The sequence below is a fragment of the Salvelinus sp. IW2-2015 genome, linkage group LG17 (genome assembly GCF_002910315.2).
Source record: "Salvelinus sp. IW2-2015 linkage group LG17, ASM291031v2, whole genome shotgun sequence".
Lineage (NCBI taxonomy): Eukaryota > Metazoa > Chordata > Actinopteri > Salmoniformes > Salmonidae > Salvelinus > Salvelinus sp. IW2-2015.
Genome location: NC_036857.1, coordinates 36,314,282 through 36,324,957, shown reverse-complemented (window position 1 = coordinate 36,324,957; position 10,676 = coordinate 36,314,282). Strand labels below are relative to the sequence as shown.

The following is a 10,676-nucleotide window of genomic DNA, read 5'->3' as shown; positions in this document are numbered from 1 at the left end:
TATATAAATTAATAAAATAAAAGTGGGATTCATTATTTAAATAGTAATATATTTGTATGCAATCATTCATCCGTTTATGTATACATTTATATGGATGTATTAATGTATGTATCTATTTGTGTGAATGTATTAATTCATGAAATTGTAATTACGGCAGTTTTGGTTCTCCATAATCTAGGCGTACTGTACAATGTAACAAAATGGGTTAGCTAGCTACAATGTGTCGTGATCGTCTGTCTGGCTCTGTCTTGTAGTCAGTGTTGGTTTTCGACATTTCTCTTCTACCAATATTCATGGTGTTTTTTTGTTGAATAACTGGCAACCAATATAACCAATAGTAACGAAATGATTCGTTATGTTTATGGAGGGGAAAGAATTCGACCAATTATATTATAGAGTGGGAGGGACTATGGCTAGGGATATTCCTTTGCATCTTTTCTCATTCCTCCCAGTTCGATCGGCAACGGGAGCGGAGAGGAAAGTTGAGAGCCCGAAGGCAGCAGCCCCCACCACCGCCGGCCCAGGTTACCATCTAGAACCGGGAAACACACTAGAGAGCCACCGCCGGCAAAAGCCATAACCAACCAGAAAACATGAGCAGCGAGGCCGAGACACAACCGCCGGAGCCTGCTGTCGTCGACGCAGAGAGCCCATCCAGCCCGGCGGCAGCCGCCGTTTCCGCGGGGGATAAGAAGGTCATCGGTAAGCAAGCTGGCCAGGTGAACCATTAAATGCAAATGTGGGTTTATTGGCACGGTAACGTTACTCCCAAAAAGCTTACTAATTTACCTACAATTCGCTTAGCTATAAGCTATGTCCATTGGCTAACTGACGTTAGCTAGTTCACAACGTCAGCTGATTATTAAAACAGTTAACGTTAGGTAACTAACTAGTTGTTTAAATCTAGATAATATTGTTATTAGCTAACTAGTTAGATAGCAACCGCTAAATATTGTTCCGTTTCTTTATTTAGTTTGCTAGCATGATGGCTAGTTTGAAATCGTTTAACGTTAGATATCGTTTATAGTTAGTCTCAACTGCCAATTCAAAATGTCAGTTGCTTTACAACTGTTTTCTACCTAGCCTAACTGGTAACGCATCAATCAGTCTGACCACACACCTGACCTATGAGACAAGTTTAGAGGTAACGTTAGCTAACTAACGTTAATTAATACTGTAATGCATGTGGTTTGGCTTCTGGTTTGGCACATGTTGTAATTGTAACCAACGTTAGTTAGATTGACCTTACCTTCCTGTCCGCAGTCTCGTGTGTCTAGCAGTGATTTAGCCAGCAGCTAACGTTAACCTGTCAAAACATTTGCAGAAGTAGATATTGGCCTTGGTCGTGACCGGTTCCCGGTTTCGTAACGCACTGGTTACACATAAAGAACACTGTTTCCAATACATTGGTAGTGTGTACGACAGTTTTGTAACAAACAATTCATTGAGGCCCATGATTGACTGCACTGCAGAGGCTCGATTGCATTCGTATCCCTTTGTTCGCAGCTATGCACATACTAATTAACTCGCTTGCTAGGCGATCATGCTAACAAGCTCGCTAATACATTGCTAACGTTAGATAACTATATAACCAAGTGTATGATGAAAAAGCATAGCCCCCAAATTATTATTTCGTGTAAAATTGCAGATGGCTAAGCTAGTAAGCTAGATAGCGTTCCGTTCGGTCGAGGTGATAGCTAACGTTATAGGGGCCCCCAAAATGTCCGCCTTGGTATTCGGATTCTACGAATTTCTTTTGTCCCGCTTTGGCTGACAATTGTACTTTTATTAAGCATGAAACCGTACCCAGCACTCTATTTCTACCTCTGTGCACATGAGTATTAATTTGACGTTATGAACGACATCCTGGCTCATGTCCAACCACACGGTTGAGACCAAATATAATATGCTAACGTTAGCTAGCAAAGTAGCAAGCTATCATCATAAGGCGCGACGCCACGTGCGAATATTCAAGACTTGCTCTTTTGAACTGGGTAAATGGTTGTCTAGCTAGTTACCTAGTATTCATAAATGATGCTCAGATAGTTCCGCTCGGAAAATAATTAGCAGTCCAGCTTACACATGACATTAGCTAGCTATGCTACCTCCAGGGCAGGCACTCGTTCTGATCAGTTTGGTTAAATGCTGGTAGGCCACATTGAATGTCTAGGCTAGTACCGATATGTTCTGGTCTCATAACACGTAGGATGGGCGTTTTTGGAGCTAATGATGCAGGGGTGCAACTTTAGTTTTAGCCAGCCACCTGCATACCTGACCCCCACCAGTCTAGTCAATAACAACACAACTCTCCTATCAATTTCCTTCCCATCTTAAAAAAAAAAAAATGCCTTCCTAAAAGTAAGGTTAGGAAACAAGTAATAAAAACTAAAAATAACATATTTACACACAAACACCACATCCTCCATATAATGAATCTCTAATAGTACACTGTAGAGGCATTTTTACTTGCACACTGTAGAGCTGGGTCGTCCTGTCCCTAGGGGTCCACCACCCTGCAGCTCCCCCCACTCTGCTTTAGGATCTTAGTGAAACATTTATTATTGGTTTCAGGTGGGTTAGGCCAAGGCCAGAGTGACAACCCACAGGACAGCAGCCCCCAGGGCCAGGACTGAGCAGCCCAGCAGCTAGAGATTGCCTAAATAGATATCTCCCCTGGCGTGGGCATGTTTTCAATATACTTTTGTCATACTGTATTCCATGTAAGGCATCCAGACTTTATGAAAGTTGCCAAATATATCCTTAATCTTGTAATCAAATATAGTGATACCTAAATTGACATTTCATCCATCCTTTGTGACATTGTTGAAAGATAACCAACCTTCCAATTAATGGTTATAGTTTCTTTTGATAAGTCTCCAGTATCAACATTTCCAAGCAAACAAAAACAGGGAGAAGGGAGAATCTGTAGACATGCTGAGATAAAAGAACACACTCTTTGCCAGAATTCAGGCAGCCTTCACAAGACCATAACCTATGCAAATGTGTCCCCTTTTGTTAATTTACCTACAGCAGAGGACTGACTTTTGATTCCATGTTAATGTTTCGCTGGCATGTGGTTTTACACGGCAGCAATTTGTCTGAGATTATATGAACATGACTTTGCATTCAAACATATGTATCCATTCATCATCAACAGCTTCTACCAGGTTTTCCTCCCTTAAAATAGTTTCAATCTTTGAAGCATCTGGCTTGTCCAGTGCTTACTGCACAGAGAGAATAGTGTTTTATCTGCAAAAACTTACCTCTGCTCTGTCAGACTGGTCTTTCCTGGATGCTTGACCCTGCTGAGACCACTGTCACCATCTGATCCTCCTAAGATGAGGGATGACAAAGAATGACCTTGGTGTCCATTTATACATTATATTAACCAAGAATAGAATCAATTGTTCAATAATTGAAATTACCGTTATTCCCAGATCCCAGACTGTTTCTTTAAACTGCTGTCCTGTAGATACTGTAGGTCTACCCATCAACCTGCGCTCTGTAGACTGGTCTTCCCTGGCTGTCTGACCCTGCTGGGACACCTGTCACCATCTGATCCTGTTAAGACTTGATGAGCATAATGTTGTGTACTGACTGTACAATGACCGTAAAGCCTGTAGAGCTGTTTATTACTGTCAGTGTGAAAAATAGGGAATTAGTTAGCGAAACTGACTGATGTTTCACGTTACAATGCTATACCGACTCTAATTATAATTCACATTGCACTGAAAACGTCAAACCATTGACCTTCAATAGTTTGGCCGCTGATTTCATCCTTTGATTCAGGTCTGGTGTGATTGAAGCAAAACAAATAGCTAACGCTAGCCAACTCGAATGGTACATCAACTGGCGAAAGCAAGCCAAGTTCATTTACTTCTGTTGAAATGGGACAAAACAAAGGCTACAAAACATTTCATACAAAAAGCTGTTAGTAATAATAGCCACTGCAAATTGATATCCATCTGACCAATAGCTAGAGCTGGTTGTGGTAGCTACTAGCTAGCTAATTCATTCACCTCAGTCGAGATGAAACATTAGCCAATGTTACATCTGTTACACTACCAGCTCAGCTCTGGGAATAAACACCTTTTTTCTTCTGTTTAGTTAAACAGCAGTTACCTTGCCAGCTACATCAGTCAACTAAAGAGTGGCCAGTTTCTGCTCTGCTTTTACAATTAGGCGAAAGAGTGCAACACATGCACTGACAGCAGCTGCCTCTGGCTGGCCTGCACCAAAGACTTGAACAGTCTTTCCGAAGCTTTGTCTTCAAACAGCCTATTAGCCCGCTCGGACAGGTCCTAAATCCAGCCGGCTAACCTCCCAACAGCCTACTCGGCCGCTCTGAGGTGTCCGCGTGGTCCTCAAGCACACTGCTGCCGTTTTTTGTTGTTGTATCACAGTGCAATGATAAAACTGGGAGGGACAAAATTAAATTTCAGGATGGGGGTCATGACCACCCTGTCCCCAGTGAAAGTTGCGCCACTGTAATGGTGATATGCATTGGACCATGCCATGGCAGGTGGAAGCAAACACCAAGGGTTTAGCATCAGAATCTATAAAAAGCCCAACGGTTGGGGTTAATTATAGCTTGCTTCCCTAGTATCTTCTCTGGTCCTTGTCTGTGGTCTTTATCAGTCTTGCCGTTAGATTACCCACTTGAAGTGCACTTCACAATTTCCCCCCTTTGATGTGCAATATGTAAATGAGAAACTGCTCATGTGCATGTAGATTTTTTGGGGGGTGCCACCTTGTTAATTTGAATGCAAAAAAAATATAGGGGATAAAAACAAGTGAATCACACCTAAATTGTGTGTACATATTTTTCTTTTTCAGCAACTAAGGTCTTGGGTACAGTCAAATGGTTCAACGTCAGAAATGGCTACGGTTTCATCAACAGGCAAGTTGCCCCTCTCTCCCGGGCGTCTCCTAAAGACACTAATATGATGAGTGTGTTTGTGAGGGAACATTCCGAATCCTAATACGGCTTGGATTTGCTTACAAAGCTGGGAAGTGTATTTGGCTGTCCACGGCATGCTCTTGTTGTGTAAAGACTCAATGAATGCACAATTAAGCCAGTTCTGTTCAAATCTGTTAGCCTCAATGTTACAATAGACATTTTTAATCCAATGGGTTTTATTGTCCTATATTTAACTACACCTTTTTCTCCCATCACCCACAAGGAATGACACGAAAGATGACGTCTTTGTCCACCAGGTAAAAACTCCAGTTCTCCAATGGTCGAGTCATTTATTGCCCAACATGGAACCTTTTCCAGTTATCACAATTGGATTGTAGTTGGCACCACAAAGACAAGTTTGTAATGAAATGTTTTATACTTTCTTTCTTCTTATTATTTTTAGACTGCCATAAAGAAAAACAACCCAAGGAAATACCTTCGCAGTGTTGGAGATGGAGAAATTGTGGAGTTTGATGTGGTTGAAGGGGAGAAGGTAGTTACAACTTTTATTTACACAACAGAGAGCTTTATTGTTAGCTGTCATATCAATTGGCACCACTCTTCCAGGCTCACAAATTATTTCATACGACTTGTTTAATATGTTTAGCCATATTTAAGGCAATCAAATCTAGACTTTAACTTCATGTGCCTCAATGTTATGATTATCGGTGATTCTAATGTGCCCAATTTTGGTTTTGACCAGTCAACACAATATCATGCAACGATACACAGCTAAAACCAACTTCATACTTCAGAAGGGTAGTGTGCACCCCAGTGGTTATGTATGTATCTCTTCCCAGGGAGCAGAGGCAGCCAATGTCACCGGCCCAGCGGGTGTCCCAGTCCAGGGGAGCAAGTATGCCGCTGACCGGAACCGCTATAGGCGGTACCCCCGCAGGAGGGGCCCAGCCCGTGACGGCGAATACCCAGACAGCGACGGTGAGGGCGAAGGAGAGCGGCCCCCCCGCAAGAGCCGTGAGGGCGCCGAGAGCGCCCCAGAGGGAGAGATGCAGACCCAGCAGCGCAGGCCCTCCTTCCCTGAGAGACGGCGATACCCCCCATACCTTGTACGTAGACGCTACGGCCGTCGGCCCCCGTACACCAACGCACCTCGCGGAGAGATGACTGAGGTACGCTGTCACAGGCACTCCTGAAGCAGTCCGGCCCTGTTCCAGTGATGTCATACACACTCTCGTCAAACATGCGCGCCACAATTGGTTATGGCCGGACAAATCAAAACCTCACGTGTATTGGTCAACAGACCAAGACAGGTTGACCAAAATAGGTCTACATAGAGGTCTATATATTGACCGTACTTAAAGTTGGCTCCAAACCACTGGTCAACAGACCAAAATCAAACCTCGGGTTGACCAAAATAGGTCTATCAATCAAACTTTCACACAAACCCAAGATGTTACACCTACTGCTGATTGCAACACACGCAGTGCTTCAATCTATATTTAGCGATGTTTTCCTCAATCACATGGAGTAGCCAGCCAAATTGAAAAAGAAGCCAGCTAGGCTCTCCTGGTCTGTGGTCCGGAGTGGCTTGTCCCCCAGGGTTAAGCCATTTTTGCAGGTAAATGTTGAACTGGAATGCAAAAATGCGCTGAAAAGTTGCCGACAAGATCCATTGGGCCGGCACATGTTTTTACTCTTCCTGGGTCATCTTTAATGTCGGACCCTGCACGCGAAAGGATATGAATGTGCCAGAAAACAATAGGCTAATTGGATTTCGACTCATCGTTACCACATATGGGATGTGCAAATTCATGCTCTCACCCTCCGTGTAAAGAAATGTGGCTGCAACCACAGCGCACACAACACACCCAGGTAATGAGAGGTGGGGCGGACAGCAGACTGTCAAACCAGCACTGTTTCCCGGTCATCGCTGACTTTGTGACTGACTTGCGCCTGTCCTATCAATAGATCGCTAGAAGATGAATATTGTTCATTCTAACGGAAGAGGGCTCAGCAGAATTATTTTAGGACTAGCTAATTAGTAGCCTTGTTAATTTAAGTGGGGAAAGTGTCCGGCTGTAAAATGAGTAGTCGGCGCTAGTGGAAAACACTTAAGTTCATATAATATACTGGCCGCACCTGAAGTTGGCTGCAAACAGACAAATACTAATTTTGAAGAAACCAGTCACTGATTTCCTCACTGAATCAGTGGCTGGTAATTACTGAAGGTAAAATGCAAAACAGGAAAAAGTGTCTGCACAGCTGTGCATTTATTTTAGTTTTATTTTAATAGTAACTAAACTTTCAGTCACTTGACCTTCGTCAAAGTATATCTTTTCCTGTTTTTCAAGACTCGTTCTATCCAAAAGGTGAGTTTCAGACCTGGATCTCGGGTATTGAGTCAGTGATTGAATGTGTGTGACTAACTCCTGTTTGTTTTTAGGGTGGAGAAGGTGACGAGAACCAGGGAGGTCCAGACCAGGGCAACAAACCAATGAGGCAGAACTACTACAGAGGCTTCCGACCAAGGTTCAGACCAAGGTTTGCGTGTTGAGTTCATTGACACAAGGCTGCAAAAAGGGGTTATATAACAGCAGAAAGCCATATCTAATTTGCCTGTCAACTAAAGGTTAGGTGAATTTGTCACAAAGGTACGTGATTCGGAATCTATTTATCTGCGACGTTACCATTGGGCAGTTTACTGACTGCATGTTCCCCTTATTGCAGCCTAACATTGAATGGCAACTGCTTTCCAAAAGTTTATTTTACTTTGCATTTAAATGTACTCTATGGGTACTCCTTCAGAAATGACAACGACTTCATGTGTCTTTAGTCCTGATTGTTTTTATTAGTAGAAGTATTATGAAATGTGTGAAATGTGGCAAATTGGTCAAACTATCTATGGACTATTATCTTGAATCATTCCTGAACTAAACAATCTATGAATATCAATGCTGTTGAAGTGATGAGTTTTTCTTTCTTCTGACAATAATAATGGACAGCATAAATACCTCTGATCTCAGCATATGCATAGTTAACGTCTACTCTCATGCCCCCTTAACCACCCTGTACATGGCCCATTACTTTTTCAGGTTATTCCTGTTCCCATTTTGGCTGTTATGGCACTGCTTTTACTCTCTCCTGGTATGCACCGATGCGCTTGTATGGGGGCATGGTATTTAAATTGGTACTTGATCAGAAGTAGTTGAGGGCACAGACACAGGTTCATACACATGACAGGAGTGTCATAAGTTGTTTTATAAGCTCAAACACATGGTGGCACTGTTAGGCCATGGTCAATTCTTAGCTTGTTTGAGTATATGGCAGAATTGACAGAAGCCCATTCATGAAATATAAGGACAAGGCAGCACATTGCATACTGTACATGGCACATATTACACACACATCGTGCACAAGATGTTTGGGCCATGTGTCCTTGCAGCCATGTAATGCACAACCACCCCTAAGCCCATTAGAAGGCTGGGTGGATCAAATCCCCATAATTGCTTTTGGACACCTCCAATTCCATCAAATCTGCAAACCCTGGGGTTTGGGTCAATTTCAATTTAGGTAATCATCTGAAATTTGACTCAATGTTTCCGAGTTGGGATTTCAGTAAGAGTTTTTTAAATGGAATTCACTCTCATAGTTTGAAGTTGTATGGGTGCTAGGGGCTGTTTTAAGATTTGTCAGGTGTTAAAGTGTGTGTCCGGTCCTACAGCAGAGGTGGTGGTCCACCCCGTCCCAGACCGGTACGGGACGGCGAGGGGGAAAACAAGGAGAACCAGGGTGGTGACGGCGAGAACCAGGAGCCCCGCCAGCGCCGCTACCGCCGAAACTTCAACTACCGCCGCAGACGCCCACAGACCGGTGGCAAGCCCCAGGATGGAAAGGAGGCCAAGGCCGACGGCGAACCATCCCTTGAGGAAACGTCCGCTCCCGCAGCCGAGCAGGGCGGGGCTGAGTAGAAACTACCGGCATACCATCTCTACCATCGTCCGGGTGAGTCCCAACACACACAAATATCGCTACTTGGTGCTCTAATCAAATCTGCATACCTGATTTCTGGGATATGGGTAAACAATTATTTGTTTCCTTGTTAGAAAACATGCTGGATTGAATTTCCATAGAGTCAAGCTTAGTTTTTGTTCATAGTGGACTGTGCTGGTTTATTCATGGTTAATGTATAAAACAAATCTCGGAATTTGGCCAAATTATAACTTATCCCAGAAACCTGGTTAAATAGGGTTTGGTTGAGTCCTCAGTATGCATTGTATGATCAGTTGATTAGCTGTAGTCATTCACAGCACTTCTCAATATACAATCTACATTTTCGACCACGGGCCGCATTAAATCTGCTTGCAGGACGCATCTGGCCCGCATGCCCCCAGTTTGAGACCCCCAATTTACAACATATCAGTGGGAAAAGTCCATCAGATGGCAGTAGGCCTTGGTGTAGTGTCTCGGGCCAGTTCACTCTTGAGTTCTAAAGCCAGCATCGGTCTGCACTTTCCATTGACGCTGCGCTCATTACCCAAGGCAGGGGCGATGCCATGGATTTGATCAAGCAAACTGTCTGCCTGACTGACTGCAGGCCTCCTGCCATTGTCTGTTGGTCCTCCTGTCTGTCTTGATGCTGCTGCACAGTCTGAGTTGACTGATACAGTAAAGGGATTTGACCTGTCAATGTATCTTCTCTAACAATCTCTCTTTTCCTCTCTACAGTGATGTCATCAAGAAGAAACATCAAAGATCTGAGCAATAAGAAACAGATTTGACTTGACGATCGTCTTAAGCTTGTACCATGCATTTGACCAGATTACCACCGATTTGCCTGCAGAATCTATGCAGACCTGTTTTGTTCCATTATTTTTAAGTGACAGCTATATATATAAAAAAAAAAGTTATGGGGAAACGGAAGACGTTTTTTTTCTAAATCGGTCCTAAGTTTTTACACAATGGTTTTTAAAAGAAAAGTAATTTGATATCTGGTCAGTTTGACATTTTTAAAAACTTTTTATGTATTCAAACAAAATGCAAGCTCAAATAAAAGTCAAAGAAGAACTGGCGACTCAACTGTTTTTTGTTTTGCCTGCTAAATGCAATCACCGTGGTATTGACATAAATTGGCTGATGTATTACAATGTGTTCTTTTACCCCAAGACCCACGGCAATAAACTGTTCAAATAACTACAGAAATACCATTCGTTCACTGATTGACAGAGGGACTTATTGGTTGGGTATAAAATTGTAGTTAAGAAAATGTTTACGTTTGAATATTCTTTTATTTGTCATTCGCATGATCCATTTGGCCCATAACATAAGTGTTGATGGGGAAGGCATAACTGACATGAAAATGTGCTATAGAAATTATAATAATATTAACATGGGGTTCCACCTGTGTTCCAGAAAGAACTAATCTCAACTATGTACACAACTTTTGGAATGCTCATTCTGAGCTAGCCATTACCTTTTTATCTAAGAGAATCTGAACAACTAACGAACAGAATATGGAAAAATATGACCATGGCATCCTGTAATCCGAACCATCCATTTATACATAAATTTAGCTCAAATGCTGTATGAAATAAAATGTTTATCAGATCCAGGTGTGCTGCAGTTCAGAAAAGCTTGGAAACTGAGAGATACTGATTTATGTTATCTAAATAGCCAAAGATGGACAATATCATGCTTCACTGCAATCAAGGTAGATTGCATCTAATAATCCCAGACGTACCAACTACGCAATTCTCTG

General features: G+C 42.6%; 1 protein-coding gene across 4 annotated transcripts; it reads left to right on the top strand.

Moving 5' to 3' along the window:
• Window positions 1-447: 447 nt before the first annotated feature.
• Window positions 448-9,985, top strand: LOC111977240 (Y-box-binding protein 1). 4 transcript variants are annotated; one of them, XM_024006617.2, is made up of 8 exons: window positions 448-702; window positions 4,837-4,900; window positions 5,184-5,217; window positions 5,364-5,453; window positions 5,761-6,027; window positions 7,365-7,450; window positions 8,643-8,923; window positions 9,647-9,985. In XM_024006617.2, the coding sequence occupies exons 1-7, from the start codon at window positions 594-596 to the stop codon at window positions 8,887-8,889; spliced, it is 897 nt and encodes a 298-aa protein (XP_023862385.1). In that variant the 5' UTR covers window positions 448-593; the 3' UTR covers window positions 8,890-8,923; window positions 9,647-9,985. The 4 variants fall into 4 exon arrangements, with proteins under 4 accessions (XP_023862385.1, XP_023862384.1, XP_023862383.1 ...); XM_024006616.2 differs by having other exon boundaries at window positions 7,365-7,462; XM_024006615.2 differs by having other exon boundaries at window positions 5,761-6,090.
• Window positions 9,986-10,676: the final 691 nt, after the last annotated feature.